Source organism: Neolamprologus multifasciatus, chromosome 7 (assembly GCF_963576455.1).
Source record: "Neolamprologus multifasciatus chromosome 7, fNeoMul1.2, whole genome shotgun sequence".
Classification (NCBI taxonomy): Eukaryota; Metazoa; Chordata; class Actinopteri; order Cichliformes; family Cichlidae; genus Neolamprologus; species Neolamprologus multifasciatus.
Window position 1 is genome coordinate 7,133,482 of NC_140445.1, and position 18,975 is coordinate 7,152,456.

At 38.9% G+C, this 18,975-nt stretch overlaps 3 protein-coding genes across 5 annotated transcripts in view; 2 read left to right on the forward strand and 1 right to left on the reverse strand.

The window, feature by feature from the left end:
- Window positions 1-18,975, forward strand: part of LOC146513652 (kinesin-like protein KIF1A) — a 77,237-nt gene that overhangs the window by 11,134 nt on the left and 47,128 nt on the right. The gene's annotated exons all lie outside the window — the stretch shown is intronic.
- Window positions 29-9,499, forward strand: LOC146513654 (kinesin-like protein KIF1B). Of its 3 annotated transcripts, none has more exons than XM_085165529.1 (4): window positions 29-235; window positions 462-654; window positions 3,135-3,288; window positions 8,840-9,499. In XM_085165529.1, the coding sequence occupies exons 1-4, from the start codon at window positions 144-146 to the stop codon at window positions 8,914-8,916; spliced, it is 516 nt and encodes a 171-aa protein (XP_085021655.1). In that variant the 5' UTR covers window positions 29-143; the 3' UTR covers window positions 8,917-9,499. The 3 variants fall into 3 exon arrangements, with proteins under 3 accessions (XP_085021655.1, XP_085021657.1, XP_085021654.1); XM_085165531.1 differs by lacking the exon at window positions 8,840-9,499 and adding an exon at window positions 6,540-7,601; XM_085165528.1 differs by lacking the exon at window positions 8,840-9,499 and having other exon boundaries at window positions 52-235; window positions 3,135-3,443.
- On the reverse strand, window positions 3,472-5,933 carry LOC146513655 (uncharacterized). Its single transcript, XM_085165519.1, has one exon. The coding sequence runs from the start codon at window positions 5,931-5,933 to the stop codon at window positions 4,620-4,622; it is 1,314 nt and encodes a 437-aa protein (XP_085021645.1). The 3' UTR covers window positions 3,472-4,619.

The window sequence follows — 18,975 nt, forward strand, 5'->3', positions numbered from 1 at the left end:
TGTCTAACACACACCCTTTATCTGCAAACGGTTATTGACAGGTTATCTATTTGATTCTAACTTGGTGTGATTTGTGTTAAAGGACCCCTGAGAACAGCTCACGTGCCTCCAGTCCCTCCTGCTCAGACTATGAAAACTTCCCGATGGTTCCCACTCTGGAGACCTCCTACCTTGCGCGGGCTGCAAAGAACGAGTTCCTGAACTTGGTGCCTGATATTGAAGAAATGCGACCAGGGTGAGTAATGCCATATTAACCCAAACACTGTCACTATGACATGTGTCTCACAGAGCAAATGTAAGTCGACACTCATGTTCTCTAGTTCAAGCAGAAATGATGTGGATCGATTCAAATTCCTGAGCCTGGATGATTTCAGCTGGAAACAAACCAACTCTGCTTCTTCCTCAGAAAAACAAGCGCTCTCTTAAAAAATAAATAAATGAATAAAATCTCTTCTTTTCAGATCTGTTGTGTCCAAGAAGGGTTTTCTGAGCTTCGTGGAGCCTCGCTCTAACTCATGGGGGAAGCATTTTGTGGTTGTTCGCCGGCCCTACGTCTTCATCTACAACAGCGACCAGGACCCCGTGGAGCGAGGCGTCCTCAACCTCTCCACAGCACAGGTGGAATACAGCGAAGACCAGCAGGCCATGCTTAAGGTTTGAGGCAGGATAGACGTAAAACTCTCCCCACAGATCTAAGCTGGCGAGGCGGCGCAGCGGCCTGACGAAGAACTGATCGGGCGGAGCGGTACGCGGGAGAACCACCGCTTCCATCCTTTCTGAAAAGCCTTTGAAAATACAGAAAATACCAAGTGTTCAAACTTATTAATCATTGTGATTCTTGACAGTTTTCTCTTGTAAGTCGACTTGTGGCTTAAGTCACTTTTCATGCGACTCAAACGTTTAAGTTCCTCAGAACTTTTGCCTCCCCGCCTTCCTCCACCAACCCCGCTGCCAGCTCAGCTTTCCTCCTCTCTATTCCCTCCCCTCAGCTTTTTGTGTTTTCGTTTCCATGACAATGTTTGGGTCTAATTTTGTTCCGCTTGGTTGTCATTCCCAAACTCCCCTAACTAAGTAGCATGTTGTAGTAGTCTACTTGTGTGTGCACGACTCTTTAGAAACTTTCCGTTTGCCAATCATCTGTACAAAGAAAATGTCTCTATCAGTTTTATTTGTCTCCTGAAATGAGTTTCATTCTATTTTGGTTTTTGTTGCTGTTGGTTTTTTATTAAATTAACATGCTCGCATGATACCTGCAGCAGTCCTCAGGAGAAGACCAGGTTTGCTCAGTTTAAAACAAAGATGAACCAAATCAGCCAGCTTACATTTGAAACCATGAAGGAAAAATCTACAGATATCTCCAAGTGACGTGTTAGTTTGCGCTCTGCTACCTAAACCATAGCTGCTAATAGATTTATAGGGTATTTTTCTTCTCACAGTGAATTTACATCAGGCTGAACCGTCTCTGAAACAAAAACTCAAAGTGGGAATGAACTTTGACAGGAGGGCCACGCCCGATTTCCTCTGTCGTCCACGTCATACTTAGATCCTCCTCAATCTGTGTACATACGCCGCCTCTAAACCGCCGATAGTGCCAGTGTCAGATAGTGAGTCAGTAAAATACTCATGCATTTGTGTTAACATAAAAACTGCAGACTAACTAGAGACAAACAAGCGAGGATCGCTTCATATCTCAGCAGTTTAAAAACAAACAATGACCGATTGTTCCTGCAGGAGTAGATTTGGGCCCCTTTTTGCTTTTTCATCCCAAGGAATAAAAACAGGGTTACAAGGAGATGAGGAGGAGGACTAGGAGGATGAAAACGAACTAAGGAGAGAACTTGATTTGTACATGCGGTCTGTTCTGGGATCAGTGTGTTAGTTAACCCTCATTTAACACATCCCTCTCTGCTCCTCTAGCTCGCTCTATCTCACTGAGAATCAGAAAGCCTTGACATTTACTGCTATTAACTTTACACTCTTGTTGTAAAGACACAAAGAAAACACGGTGAAAAGGTCAGAAGGACGTAAGGAAAAAGGAATGAAGGTGCAATGTTTCTTTAGTTTTGCTTTCATGGCAGTGGTTAGCCAGCAAAGCTGCTTTTAAATGCAGCAGCATCACAGGGAACCATGTGTTCATTTTTTTATTCTTATTCTTGAATCAAAACCTCATCTAACTCTCATTGTGTTCATATTTTTTATTTTAACATTGTTATTTTTTTTTCTTATGCTTTTAATCATTCAACAATGAAGGTTTCTATGAAATGTAACAGAGGGCATTTATTTCTTAAGTTTTTTAACCTTACTTTGCACATTAACACATATCTATAGCAAGGACAGAGACACAGCCACATATGTTGAGTCCAGGATTGTATCTGAGCATCAGGAACAAATGATAAGAGCACATGTCAGAGGACACTGGATGGCTGTTTGTCAAAGGGTTTAATAGAAGGAAAGAAGTTAAAGGGACTACATATTCAAAGGTCTTATTTCTGATAGTACTCCATGAAAATATTTGCTCTGTGTGCCGTGCTGCAGCTGCTACATTCGGCTCTTTGGCACCTACGCCTCTCGAGATGTGTTAATGCAGACAAGCATTGAAAAACTCTGGTCAACCAACCAGCAGTCTGCCTGCTGTGTGGTATGAAATGTGTGGAAGGAGAGCTACCAACTGTCTGTTACATATAGATGAAAAATAAAGCTCTGACGTGACCTCGGGTCAGCAGCCTGACGGTCAGAGAAACAGAAACGTGCTGGATTGTGGATCTCTGAGCTGCACATCAAAGATGCACCTATGCACAGATCAAATCTCAAAAGTGCCTCATATACATGTTGATGCGAAGCGCTGCCAGAGCAAACGTTTCCACTTCATGTGCAGAGGTGTTTTTATTTTGGATTAAGTGTTTATTGTTTGCAATGTATAAATATTAGTTTGCAGCTCTTTGCACATATTTGTAGTATTTACAGTTTATAGTAGGGATTTTAGCCAACAGCTAATGTTTTTTTTTTGTTTACTGGGAAATGAAATGCTGCCAATTCCCAAAGCTGTGTTTCAGCTGCACTTCCTGTTGTAGACTTGTGACGCACACAGGCTCTGTTCCAGCACTCAGCATGTTCTTCCTTATTTTCTCCACCAGGGGGAGTTCCTAAACTATGACATCCTGATAGGAGTGAACCAGGGAGAGGGGCTGAAGTTTGTGGACGACAGTGAGGACAACGACGGCATCTCAGCTGCGGCGTTCGACTACACCATCTCCACCTTTGTTGACAACCTCTACGGATACCCAGAGGGTGAGGAACGCCACCTCTGTACACTGCCACTTTTTCAGTTATTCCATTTTACAGCCTCCTCTCACTTAACTGCGTTTTGCAGCATCATCAGTTTTGTCTTATTAGGAGCCGTGTTTGTTAATTTGTTATTTTTTTCTGTTTGCTGTATTCATTAAAATAAACGGATAATCGTCAAAATGACAAATGTGGACAATTATCAAAGCTTACATCACAATTCTGACAGCTTGAGTTCACATGAATTTTCAAAAGAATATAAAAACCTGTGAAAGTGCTTTAAGCGTTTAAAACATGCGAGTAAAGAATGGAATCAGTAAAATGTGAGCCCAGTGAAGTTACTGTGACTCAAACATAGAAAAATGAGATTTTTTTTATTTCCCACACCTAATTAATTAGAGATTATTTTATTTAAAAGTATTTTATAGCATATAACACCTTTGAAAATATGCTTCGGTTCACATTTAAGTCCAGAAAATCATCAATCAAAATATGGATATTACCTGACCACAGATTGGTGGTGACGTCACTGCTCTTTTAACTGTTTGGTGGTTGTAGAAATGGTTGATTTGAGCTTTGAGCTGAGATTCAGAGGTTTCTGTGGACACTGCTCATGTTGGCACTTATATTTCTGACCTTTTCTTATAACCGATTAAACATGATCTCCTCGCTTTTGCTCCCATTTTTGGTGGTGTGGGTGCAAATGATCAGTCATGACATTCTCATAATAAATAAGATACTGCAAATAATTATTTCTGCATTTGTGCGATTGGAGTGAATTGAAAATGTGTATGCAATGACACTGTTTTAAAGATTTAGCCTAAATCATTTTGGAGTGAATGAGCCTAAACATGATGACCTAACTAGTGATACACACACACACACACACACACACACACACACACACACACACACACACACACACACACACACACTCACACACACTCAAGCATGTTGTGCCAGTTTCAGCTGAAACAGTGTTTCAAACCATATTCCGGGTTTTTAGTTCACCATTTATGAGGTTTCAAGAAGAAAATAAAAGACAGATCTGAATGTTTGAAAATGTTTTGGAAAAATTCTGTAAAGATGAGATGAAAAATACTCAAAGGATAAATTCAATTGGTTTATTTTTTAGATAAGTTGAAAAGAAAAGTTAAACAAGCAAGTAAATAAAGAAACAAGGTAAAATGAAGTAATAATAAATAAAGTTAAACAAGTAAATGAAGAAAAAAGGCAGAGGAGAGAAAACCCCAACAATCCCCTCTGAGCAAGCACTAGGCGACAGTGGGGAGGAAAAACGGCCTTTAAACGGGCAGAAACCTCCGGCAGAACCAGGCTCAGGAGGGGACAGTCAACTGCCGGGACTGGTTGGGGGGGTTAACAGAGGTGGAGCAAGACGAGGCTACATCAGGTGAGGAAGCAGTAGCGTCTCTCCTCCGGAACAAGTGGAACCATTTTTTCTTTTTTTTCATGCACTTTTCCACGAGCGCTTTTTTCTCCAGGATGAGATTTCTCAACTCATCGAATGTTTCTGTGTTTTGCTTTTCAAGTTTCTCACATCTTTGTTCCACCTCTTCTAATGTTGCTTGTTGTTCTTCAAGCTTGTCTTGGAGTTGTTTGGATGTTGCCTCCTGTATCAGCTTGTCCTTGTGCATGTCTGCATTTCTCTGTTGGACCTCTTTGTGCTCGTCTTCTAACTGCTCGTTTCTTTTCTGGATTTCTTGGAGCGTGAGCTGCAGGTCTTCATGTATTTTGTCTTGTTGTTGTTTTTGTGCCTGCATTTGAGTGTTTTCACGCTTCAAGTTATTGAATTCCACCAAAATCCCCTTAACGAGCTCCGAGTTGTTTCTCGCATTTTGCTCGATCCTTTTCTGCATCTGTGAGCAGCGTTTCTCCAGTTTGTCCTTTTCTTCTTCCACTTTAGTTGCTTTGTCCTCCAGCTGATTACAAAACTCTTGCAGTTTTCGATTTTTAGACTCAAAGTCCTGGACGATACGTTTTCCTTCTTTCAGTCTTTCTTGTTGTTGCTCTTTCTGTTGAAGAAGGTCTTTATTTTGGCGCAGTGTTTCATCCAGGCTTTCTTTCAGCATTCGGTATTTTTCCTGCATGCTCTTCAGTTCGTGCTGCATGTCTCTTTGCTTTTTGTCCTGCTCTTCCTTCTGTTGGAGGAATTCTTTCTTTTCTTCCACAGCTTCATGGAGCTGTCTTTGGAGGAGCTGATTCCTTCGGTCCATGTATTGGAGATCCCATTGTATCTTATCAGTCATCGTTTTCTTGTCTTGGAGCTGGTTGGTCATTTCTTTTAGTTCTGCACTCTTTTGCTTGTTTTCTTTAATGAGGTGCACAATTTGCTCTCGAGTCTGAGCAAACTTGATTCCCCAGCCCTCATTAATAATTTTTATGTCCGGCTGGCGCTGTTGTCTGTCTTCCAGCTCTTTATTTTGGGCTTCCATTCGTCTACACTTGTCCTCCAGTTGAAGTTTCTCTTCTTCAATTTGTTGCATTTTTTTCTGGAGATGGTAGTTTTCCTTCCTACTCTCCTCTAACTCCCTTTGGAAGGATGAGACGTCATTTGGGGAAATTGGCCGGCCACGCCAGGAAGGAGAGGCGGCGTAATCTTTTTGAATTGGTTGTTTTTTTCTTGGAAACATGTTGGAGTTTCTAAACGATGACTTTGAAAAGCTTTCCAAATGTTTCTGTGGTGAACGTTTGTAGGCTGCAAACACAGATGCTGCTAAAACGAACTAAAACTTGCTGTTTCTCACCCCTACTTAAGGAAAAAACATCAAAGGGCTTAAGATTCTTCAGATCTCCCTATGACATCATCACTCCCTAAGCCAATGAGATTGTCACAAGACATTTTGGAATGGGGTATTTTTTTTAAACTGTTTTCAAACTTAACTTAAAATTTCAGTGTTTCCTAGTTGTGGACTATTGGTTAGTTTAGTCCATTAAGAAATTAATTGTCACAAACATCCCTAATATTATATAACAGACAACAGAAAACAAGACAGTTTTTTTCTACGCAATAGAGCTATAATACAAGTTTTTTTAAATTATCCTACTTTTTATAAAAGATAACATTTATTAAAGAATATGCATTTAATTAAAAAACTCTATTCATCTAAAGGGTAACAAAAAGGGGGAGCTTCCTGCTCGAAAATGAAATGTCCCCATTTTTCTGGGCGTGGGTGCTTAACTAGTTAAAAAGAACAAAAACAAACAAACATCTGTCTCCTATTTTTTATGTCACACAGGAAAGAAGCTTCAATATCTGATGAGAAGACATTAATTTGTTGGTGTTTGTGGTGTTTGGTGCAGTTTTCTTGTTTTCTGGGTGGTTGTTTATTTACAGTGGAGATGAAGATCTCTAACAAGTTGATTTGTTCACATTTGCACATCTTAATTTTTAAGAGGAATGTGTTTGTTGAGTTTGTACACTATATGCACGTAAGGCAACCGTTTCCTTTTTCAGTATTTTGTGAGGTGCATTTTTCTCTGTTTTAACAAAAAACAGACATAAAAGACATTTAAGTCGACCTAAGATGATTTGTTTAAATTTCTACATGGTCTTACTGAGGTGATGCAAAGTGAAACATGCTTTCTTCTTTTTTGGTAATGTGCTGGAAAAGCTTGAAAATGGACCTTGAATGTGCTTAAACAGAGCTTGAATTTGACCCTGAAAGATGTGTATGAACCTGATATTAATAAAAGGTTGACCTAACTGATCAAATAAAGTCTGTGCGGTTTAGTTGTTCCACTCATATTAAACCAAATGATGGTGTGGCGGCCTGTTCTAGTGTGAACTAAGAGAGGGTTTGAATGTAAGAGAGAGGTGGAAAAAGGAAAAGGAGACCTAAAATGTAACCCCTGCAGCTCGACTGAGGAGGTGAGTTACATTAGTGCTTCCTCTTTATTAGAAAGCGGTTTGAGTGAATTAGAAGTCTGTTGTGTTTTTTTGGAGGATCTACTCATTAGTCATGCGAGGCATCCATCTGAACTCTATCAAAATAAAGGTGTATTTTAACTCATTTAAATGTTTTCTAATATCAGAGATATAGGACTATACAAAGTAGCTGCTGACATCTAAAACGACAGCAGACTTATTGTGTCTTTCTTCACCTCATCACTTTTTTCTGTGTGTGTTTTTCTGTTGATGCCTTTCAAACAAAACTAGCCATGATATTTTCCCCCTCTGACAATTAATATCAGTTAACTCCAGATGTGTCATGCAGATATCCTAATTCTGTGTTTGGTAATCTTGCACCATTGAACTGTTAGTGAATGAGGCAACAATAAAAGTGTGAAACGTGCATTAGCAGATCAAGTGCTTATTTCCTGCTTTATGTGAGCTTCTGCTGTAGTTTATTATGTGCTTTAGTCCCAAGAAACCACCCTTTACTGTGGCGCACAATAAGATCTTCTGATGTTTGGTGTCATCTTCCTGTGATCTCCTGTGAACAGGTGGATTAATTCACTTCAAGTTTATGTATGTAGCACCAAATCACAGCAGGCGCTGAACACTGTAAAGACTCTAGAATAATTATGGAGGCACAACATTTAAAGCTCCCATCCTTCCATCCCACAGACCTAAAAGTTAGTTATATGATAAACAGCCCCGTGTTTGTTTACTTGATTTGTAAAATGCAAAGTGGTGACTTTTTCTCTTCAAGTACGTCCTCATATGGAGACAGTTTTTTTAATGGCATAAAACAAGTCATTGTTTACAAAAATGTACATTTTATTGGGCAGAATGAGGTAAACAGTGAAGAAAAGTATGAGAAAACAGAGCACGTCTCCGGAGACTGTGGCAACTAGAATTATTGTATACATGTGTGTGTATTAAGGACTGACACAGACAAAGAATGAATCAGACAATGAAGCAATGTCCTTTTTAAATGTTTATTTATAAACAGGATAAAACCATTCAAGTATTGAGTCATGAATAAAACATCAACCTCTGATCTGCTAATTGGGAAACAGAGGATGTCAGTGTATTTTTCAGTGCTAGTCCAAATTGAGTGAGAGGACTTTACATTTGAATAGATTCGATTACAAGTTATATTTGGTTTTAATTGAATGAGTTCAATTTGATTTAAATCAAGCCAATTCACAACATATAAACTTGAAATATATGGTAAGATAAAGGTTGTGCAATAATACAGAGAAAGCCCCAACAATCAAATGACCCCCTATGAGCAAGAACTTGGCAACAGTGGGAAGGAAAAACTCCATTTTCGGCAGAACCAGAATCAGGGAGGGGCCATCTGCCTCCACCGGTTGGGGTAAGAAATGAAACTAAACTACAGGAAGACAAAGAGGAAAGATGTTCATGATATATATGAAACTTTCCGCTAGCCCTGACTAAAATATTGTTTTTGACAGGAAAGTATTGTTTCATTCATGTTTATTCCACGAGGTGGACAGCAGGAATAAAACAAACCAGATACTAAGAAATAAAGTATACAATGAAATTTTCTCGATATGCTAAAATTCCCACTGAGACTGGATAAGATTTTTCTAAAACTGGTCAAAATACAATTCTCTTCATGCACAGAAATCCCACCCAGTCCCACAACCCAGGACGAATATTCCTTGTGTGTTCTTGAGCTGGACAGAAATTCCTCTTGCTGAGCGGGGTCCACGCCAGCCTCGTGTCAGGCAGACGAGGAGCCTCCTGTCCCAGTCTCGTCCGTCCACTGGGCCCATCACATCCCAGCCCAGTTCGCATTCTGCATTGGAGTCCGTCGCTCGATACCACCGCGGCTCCTCTCACGTCATCACCTGTAAGTAAAAACAAATAGGAGCCAGAACCATCATCCCGGAAGCTGCCCTGGCTTGTAGCCATGGCGACCCTCTCCCAACACGGCTGCACCCAGTGAACAACAGTGAGACACTACTGACAAATGCAGGCAGTGGTATACATCTGCCCTGCTGTCAATCACACACGTTGTCTCCTACTGTCGCCGTTCCTGCTGTCGGGACTGGGTCACCACATCACGCTGACCGGTCTCCAGACGAGGCGTCGCACCCCCCACGATCACGCAGCGGCTCCCTCTTTTCCACCTGGCCTTCATGCGTTCCTCTTCCAATCTAGGGCCTCTCTCCTTCCAGTGCTCAGCTTGCTTCCTTTTAATACGACCTTTAAACAGCTGAAAGGACACCTCTGGACACACCCATGCCTCAACATGTGATCACCATCAGCTAATTTGTCCCATTGCCAGCCAATCCACAGTGGATTAAAACAATGTAAAATAACACACTGAAACAATGTGATACAAACAGAGTAAAATCATGCAAATAAAAACTAAAATCAGAAAAAAAAACAATATAAACAATGAATACAAATTTCTACTGTGTGAAACATTTTCACTCTTTGAATATTTTTCATTCTTACAATCAGAATTCTCCAATAGATTTTTAGAAGAAAGTTATTTTCTTTCATGCATCACCAACTGAACCTTTTATGTTAACGTCTCAATCTCCAGCCTAACCTCATTGAATTTTGCTTAGCAAAGTACTTTTCAACTCTAATAATTAGTAAGATTATATTTCTTATCATCTGTTGGTCGTCTGACCTGATAAACTTCAATGAACATTATAACACAGGAGTGATTGTCTCTAAAAATGGGCTCCTGCACGCTTGCAGACATTTTTCCATCACAACTTATGGATGATGAAGGATTTGATTAAAGCTGTGAAACATTACTGATAACCTTCATGTGATGTTGCATTAAAGCCAATTTTCTATTAAAATCAGGGACTTTTCTAACTGACCTCTGACCTTTGAGCAGTAGTGTGTACTGTATGCTTGTATGTAACTGTATCTGACCTGGATTTTATCACCAGTTTCAAATAAGAATCTTCTTTAAAGTCTGTCTTTCAATACAAATGAAGTTAAACTTTATCAAGGCTGATGGTAAACTGTCCCTAACAAGTCCACTTTATTGCGTGCTCATTGACTTTCTCCTATCAGAGCTGTTTAACAAGTACACCTTATACATGCTTATTAATCTATCACGCTTATCAGTGGCTCATGGTTGCTTAAAGCCTATGTCTGAACTTGAGCACAGAGGCAGAGCATCATTCAATCTTGGCAGCAGCTCCAGGATGACAAACTCCACTTTCTCTGCATCAAGACAGCTCATAACTTTTTAACAGTCTCTCCTGATAGTCTCATATCATCTGCTCTAATCAATAACCATACACTATCATTACAATGTAGACTACAGCTCAAAAGTCTGAGGTGAATTAGAAATGTCTTGTTTCCTGAATAGACTCAAATTTGGTTTCAGATTGAATCACAGCAATTTATCAAAATAATCATATACATGCTTAATATTAACACTGATCACAAATCATGAATAATTTTAATAGAATATCTACAGAGGTGTTCAGAGACCCATTTTCAGCAATAATCCCTCCTGTGTTCAGTGGTACATTGTCTTATCTAATGCAAGCTTAACACATTAAAGCCTAACTTATCACTCAAAACTGCTTTTTAAAGATTTTTGCAAAAACTGAAACTATTGTAAGTAAGTAAATAAAAACTTTATTTATATAGCACCTTTCAAGATAAAAATCACAAAGTGCTTCACAGAAGCTAAAACCTAAAAATAAAAATCAACCAAAAGCAAGTTTAAAAAGATGGGTTTTTAGCTGTTTTTTCAAAGCGACCACTGAGTCCACAGATCTCAGACTCAAAGGGAGAGAGTTCCACAATCTGGGGGCCACAGTCACAAAAGCTTTGTCACCTTTTGTTTTCAGCCTCGTGTGTTGGACAGCAAGCAAGCCCTGGTCACATGACCTCAGGGACCTGCTGGGAATGTATGGATGTAAAAGTTCACTTATATATGTTGGTGCTTGTCCATGCAGAGACCTGAAAGTCAAGGTCAAAACCATAAACTGGATTCTGAATTTAACGGGGAGCCAGTGCAGCTGAATCAGCAGGGGTGTGACATGGGAAAACTTGGAGGACTTGGTCAGAAGCTTTGCAGCAGCGTTCTGAACAACTTGCAGACGCTCCAAAGAGGCTTTACATAAACAAGTCAACAAAGAGTTACAATAGTCCAGACGAGATGAAACAAATGCATGAATGACAATTTCTAATTCGGAGCGCGATACAATGGGACTCAGCTTAGCAATATTTCTCAAGTGATAAAACAGGATTGAACCAGAGATTTTACATGGGCATCCAAAGTCAGAGCTGAGTCAATACTAACACCAAGGCTCCTGATAGACGGTTTTGCAAATATAGCAAGTGGACCCAAGTTTTCCATAACACTAGGTACAAAATTTTTAGGAGCACAAACAAGAACTTCAGTCTTCTCCTCATTTAGTTGAAGAAAGTTTCCAGCCATCCAACATCTAATGGAGTCTATGCACTTGTGCAAAATCTGTAGCTTGGAAACATCATGGGGCTTAAAGGAGATATATAACTGAATATCATCTGCATAGCAGTGATACAAAATGTCTTTAAAAGTGCTCAATAAGCGTTGAAGAGGAAGTAAATACAGTAAGAACAATAAAGGCCCCAAAACTGAACCTTGTGGCACACCATAGGCAAGAAAAGTAGAAGAGGAACTGTACTTAGAGGTAGCCACAGAAAAGGATCGTTCATGCAAATAGGATTCAAACCAGTCCAAAGCAGCCCCTGATATACCACCCAGTGTCTCAGCCTATCTAGCAGAATATGATGGTCCACAGTATCAAAGGCGGAGGTCAGGTCCAACATCAACAGAACGGAGCATTCTCCTGCATCACATCTCATCAAAATGTCATTGGAGACTCTAAGAAGTGTAGTTTCAGTAGAGTGAGCTCTACGAAAGCCAGATTGGAATTTATCCAGAATGCTGTATTCATCTAAAACAGCTATAAGCTGCTTAGCCACAACCTTTTCTAAAATCTTAGAAATGAACGGTAATTTTGAAATTGATCTGTAGCTACTAAGAAGAGACGCATCAAGCTTAGGTTTTTTTAACAGTGGGTGAATGACAGCATTCTTACAATAAACAGGGACCTGACCAGAAACCAGTGAGGTATTGATAATTGTGAGCACACAGGGACCAACAGACTGAAAGACATTTTTAAACAAAGATCCAGGTAAAATATCAAGAAAGCAGGAGGATGCTTTCATTGAATTAACTAACTTGACCAGCTCAGGTAAGGACACAGGTAAAAATCTTTCTAAATTACAGGCCTAGCTTGAGTTGGAGCAGACAAGAGAGACACAGAAGGAGAGATATTGTTCCTCACGTTACTGACTTTTTTCAAAGAAGAAAGAAAGAAATTTTTCACAATCTTCATTTGATGAAATTGGGACAGCATGTGGAGCAGGAGCAACAATATCATTAATGGTGTCGAATAGTACCTTAGGTTACCTCTGCTCTTAGACACTAAGTCTGAGAAATAGGCCGCCCTCGCATCTCGAACTGAAGTGTTAAAAGAGACCAAAAGGTCCTTTAAATGAAGGAGATGGACATGCAAACGCATTTTCCTCCATAAACGCTCAACCTTACGGCTGCAACGCTTTAAGAAGCGAATGCTGTCATTTATCCAGGGAGACGACTTTGAAAACCGGTGGTGATTAAAGAAACAATAAATGTGTCTGGATCATCCCAGTGTTTGTTTTAACCTCATGAAACCAAGTTTCCATTTTCCTCTAAAGGGGCTGCAACACCAGCTGCACAAACCTTCACTTTTTTTAACATTTTCACTCTTGAATATTTTTCATTTCTTACAATCAGAATTCTCCAATAGATTTGTAGAAGAAAATTATTTTCTTTCATGCATCACCAACTGAACCTTTTATGTTAACGTCTCAATCTCCAGCCTAACCTCATTGAATTTTGCTTAGCAAAGTACTTTTCAACTCTAATAATTAGTAAGATTATATTTCTTATCATCTGTTGGTCGTCTGACCTGATAAACTTCAATGAACATTATAACACAGGAGTGATTGTCTCTAAAAATGGGCTCCTGCACGCTTGCAGACATTTTTCCATCACAACTTATGGATGATGAACGATTTGATTAAAGCTGTGAAACATTACTGATAAACTTCATGTGATGTTACATTAAAGCCAATTTTCTATTAAAATCAGGGACTTTTCTAACTGACCTCTGACCTTTGAGCAGTAGTGTGTACTGTATGCTTGTATGTAACTGTATCTGACCTGGATTTTATCACCAGTTTCAAATAAGAATCTTCTTTAAAGTCTGTCTTTCAATACAAATGAAGTTAAACTTTATCAAGGCTGATGGTAAACTGTCCCTAACAAGTCCACTTTATTGCGTGCTCATTGACTTTCTCCTATCAGAGCTGTTTAACAAGTCCACTTTATACATGCTTATTAATCTATCACGCTTATCAGTGGCTCATGGTTGCTTAAAGCCTATGTCTGAACTTGAGCACAGAGGCAGAGCATCATTCAATCTTGGCAGCAGCTCCAGGATGACAAACTCCACTTTCTCTGCATCAAGACAGCTCATAACTTTTTAACAGTCTCTCCTGATAGTCTCATATCATCTGCTCTAAGTAAATGTAAGTTATTAATCAAAAGACGACTGTTTCAATCTGGCCACAAACGTTTGAGCAGTAGTGGTGTGTTGTATGCATGTGTCTGTCTGTATCTGATCAGGATTTTGTCATCAGTGTCAACAAAACACTCATTTTTTTAGCTGTGTCCATCATCAAAATTGAGTTGGAGTGTTTTAACTCTGATGGCAATCTCTCCCTAACAAGTCCACTTTATTGCGTGCTCATTTTCTCCTATTAGTGGCTCATAGGAGTCTAACTAATGAACTGTATGCATGTTTCCTAATCTGTCACGCTTATCAGTGGCTCATGGTTGCTTAAGGCCTATGTCTGTACTTGACCACAGAGGCAGAGCATCATTCAACCTGCAGCTGCCTATCTTGGGAGCTTTTCAAGGATGACAGACTCCACTTTCTCTGCAGCAAGACAGCTCATAACTTTTTTTACAGTGTCTCCCTGTCCTCATACTTCTATATATTCTTCTGTAATAGATAACTATACACTATCATTGCAATCAATCTACACTACAGCTCAAAAGTTTTGAAGTCAATTTTCACCTGGTTTATAACCATGTGATCGGTCCACACAGGAGCGATTGTTACTAAAAATGGCCCATGTTTAAGTGTGTAGACATTTCCTAATGCATCATGGGTGATTTAACCAATAAAAGATTCATTAAACACACATCTGTGAAAACATTTCTGATAATTTTCATTTAATATTATGTTAAAGTAAATGTAAATTATTAATTAAAAGACGACTGTTTCAATCTGACCACAAACCTTTGAGCAGTAGTGTGTGTTGTATGCATGTGTCTGTCTGTATCTGATCAGGATTTTGTCATCAGTGTCAACAAAACGCTCATTTTTTTAGCTGTGTCTGTCATCAAAAATTGAGTTGGAGTGTTTAACTCTGATGGCAATCTCTCCCTAACAAGTCCACTTATTGCGTGCTCATTTTCTCCTATTAGTGGCTCATACATATATAATTAGGAAACATGCATTAAGTGGACTAATTTCTCACGCTTATCAGTGGCTCATGGTTGCTTAAGGCCTATGTCTGTACTTGACCACAGAGGCAGAGCATCATTCAAACCTGCCAGCTGCCTATCTTGGGAGCTTTTTCAAGGATGACAGACTCCACTTTCTCTGCAGCAAGACAGCTCATAACTTTTTTACAGTGTCTCCCTGTCCTCATACTTCTATATATTCTTCTGTAATAGATAACTATACACTATCACTGCAATCAATATATACTACAGCTCAAAAGTTTGAAGTCAATTTTCACCTGGTTTATAACCATGTGATCGGTCCACACAGGAGCGATTGTTACTAAAAATGGGCCCATGTTTAAGTGTGTAGACATTTCCTAATGTATCATGGGTGATTTAACCAATAAAAGATTCATTAAACACACATCTGTGAAAACATTACTTGTAAACGTTGTGTAATTTTATGTTAAAGCAATAGGGGTGCAACGATACTCGTATCGATATTGAACCGTTCGATACAGTGCTTTCGGTTCGGTATGCATATGTATCGAACAATACAAATTTTTAATTTATTTTATCAACTTTCCTTCTGACGATGCTGTCTGTGTTGAGCGCTCAGTGGATCTGCGCTCGACAGTGCAGCCTAGGCGGAGTAGTCGAACACAGATTCACTGAGCGCAGGGCAAGCTAGCGAGACAGAAGTTAAGCTCTCCTTGCAACATGGCAAATTGAACCTCCCCCACCCTCATTCAGATCTGGCGTTTGGAAGTATTTTGGTTTTCATGTGACGTATGACCCTGAAGGTAAGCGTGTCATGGACAAAAGTAAAACAGTATGTCGGATGTGCCATGCAATGCTCAATTACATTGGTGGGAACTAGTGTGTTAGCGCAGTTAGCTCGTTAGCGCAGTTAGCTCCGTGAACGTGTTGACGCTGTCCAGCCCCACGCACGGGCGATCCGCGGTAGCTCGTTAACGGAGATTTGCCGTGCTGTGGCGTTAATGTCATTTCAACGAGATTAACGCTGACAACACTAGTGGGAACACAACAAATATGACTGCACATTTACGCCGATATCATCCTAGTACAAAGACAAGTGGAAGCAGACAAAAACAACAAGCACGCATGCTACAAACTTTACCCGAGTCATTTAGACAGCCGTTAGCACATGATTCTCCTTATGGGGACCTGATATGTTTAATATGCTGCTGAGAATATAGCCCAGAAGAAGCGTATAGTATAGCTTTATTTTGGAAAGAGCCATTTCTCTGTAATAAACTCTCTTTTCCAAAGATGAGTGATTTCTCAATCCGATAGATTTATTTTTTTTATTACTTTGTTGTTTCAGCAACATTAAATTTAAAAACTGTACTTTTGAGTTAAAACATATATTTATAATTTTAATAAATGACAAATTAAAAAGGCATGAACATTTTTTTTTATATCGAAAAAATATCGAACCGTGACACCAAAGTATCGAACCAAACCGAACCGTGAATTTTGTGTATCGTTGCACCCCTATAAAGCAAATATAATTTTACAATTAAGACAAGAATATTTAATCTGGCCACAAACCTTTGAGCAGTAGTGTGTGTTGTATGCATGTGTCTGTCTGTATCTGATCAGGATTTTGTCATCAGTGTCAACAAAACGCTCATTTTTTTTTAGCTGTGTCCATCATCAAGATTGAGTTGGAGTGTTTTAACTCTGATGGCAATCTCTCCCTAACAAGTCCACTTTATTGCGTGCTCATTTTCTCCTATTAGTGGCTCATAGGAGTCTAACTAATGAACTGTATGCATGTTTCCCAATCTGTCACGCTTATCAGTGGCTCATGGTTGCTTAAGGCCTATGTCTGTACTTGACCACAGAGGCAGAGCATCATTCAACCTGCCAGCTGCCTATCTTGGGAGCTTTTCAAGGATGACAGACTCCACTTTCTCTGCAGCAAGACAGCTCATAACTTTTTACAGTGTCTCCCTGTCCTCATACTTCTATATATTCTTCTGTAATAGATAACTATACACTATCATTGCAATCAATCTACACTACAGCTCAAAAGTTTGAAGTCAATTTTCACCTGGTTTATAACCATGTGATCGGTCCACACAGGAGTGATTGTTTCTAAAAATGGGCCCATGTATAAGTGTGTAGACATTTCCTAATGCATCATGGGTGATTTAACATAAATGATTCATTAAACACACATCTGTGAAAACATTACTAAAATTGAGTTTATGACAAACTCTCCCTAACATGTTCAGTTTATTGCGTGCTCATTGATCTACTCTACAGCTCAAAAGTTTGAAGTCAGTTAGAAACGTCTTTTTTTCTTAAAAAACAAGATTTGCTTTTAGATTTTGTAAATTAATTGTGAATGCAAATAAATATTATTCCTTAAAACTTGCATAGATCACCAATTATGAATGATGATTGATTAAATATTAACTGGTGTATGGATTACAACAATAATAGCGAGTGTGTAGATTATATTACCTTTCCTCAGTTTATCTCATTAAATCTCAGCTTACTAGTGACCCAGCAGTTTTTCCAAGTACAGAAGCGCTAACCAACATATTTTTTTCAAGTAATATAAAAATCAATTTTATATATTACCTTTTTTAAAACATCCCATTTTTCTTTCTAATGTCATTAAAACAAGTTTGCACATTTGTATTAACAACAGCTGGACCTCCAGATCTTTCAAGCTTTCAGTTTTTTTTTCTCAGTGTCACACATGGATTAGTTTTCATCTCTTTCAATAAGAAAGTCAAATCTTCAAACCCTAAAGCAATCTTTGTTTCTTTCAATCATTCCAATATTTTTCATCTCCTGTTATATAATTGCAGTTAACCAGAGCTTAGCTACTCTGATCTACAGTGATTTTGGGGGTGTGGATACCTTTTTTTTTCACAGGTGCAGAGCCTTTTTCTACAAAATTACGAATAAACTGCATTTTTTAAAAGTACCATTAACATAAATAAAGACTGACAAGTAACTCAACCTTTAACACAGTGATCAGTAGAGAAGAAAGAATATAACCCATTTCAAAATGTCTAGTTCAGATCAAAATTATTGTTCTGATTAAGGAAACAGTAAATCTGGCCGCATTATTGTCCCTGATCCTCAATTTTCCCTTTCCAATGTGACTAAATAAAATTCAACTTTTTTTTAAATAAAAGTAGTTGCACACCCAGATATTTCTTACAGTAAGAATCCTCCAACAACCTTTCAAATGAAACATTTTTTGTCTTTCCTCAATTTTGAGACCAACTGAACCCACAAACCTGAAGCTGCAGACCCCAAACTAACCAAATGTAATGTTTCCTTAATCAGCACAGTCATTTTTAAGTCTTTATGTGTTATGTTTACTCACAGTTTTGATGCTTGCTTCTTCGACTTGATCCACGATTAGCTCTGCACCATCGCTCTGCTGTTTCCTCTCTCCTCATGCTTCTCCTTCATGCGTCCTGTCCTCAGATATAATCCAACCAGCCTCCTTGTTTCCTCCTTGACTTGTATTTGCAAAATTTCCAGTTAAATTAAGAGAAATCCAGAAAAGTTTTCTTGCTTCAAAAGCTCTTCCAGTTGCCTGTCTCTTGTCCTCCTTCAAATGTGCATTTTATATATTTGTATTTATTTGACTTCATATTGCCATGACAACACAAAAGCAGGTGGTTCTGTCCTCTGCTGGTGTTCCATAATGATGTAAAAGTAAACAGACACTCACTGATCCTGTAAGAGCAGGAATTTAACTACAAACCCTCATAGTTCCCATCAGTATCATTCGTTCTGCTCTGCTTTTCAAGGATGACAGACTCCACTTTCTCTGCATCAGGACAGCTCATAACTTTTTAACAGTCTGTCCCTGTCCTGATACTCCTACATCATCTGCTATAATCAAAAACCATGGACTCTCACTGCAATGTACGCTACAGCTCAAAAGTTTCAATACAATTAAAAACGTCTTGTTCTATGACTACAATTATTTTTAGTTTAATGTTGAGGAACACAAAATTAATCAGAGAATTAAAGCAATATGAACACTTAATAGTAACACTGACCATAAATCATGAATGAGGTTTAATGGAATATTAACACAGATGTACAAAAGCCCATTTACAGCAACAATGTCTCCTGTCTTCACAGTGGTACATTTTTGTTA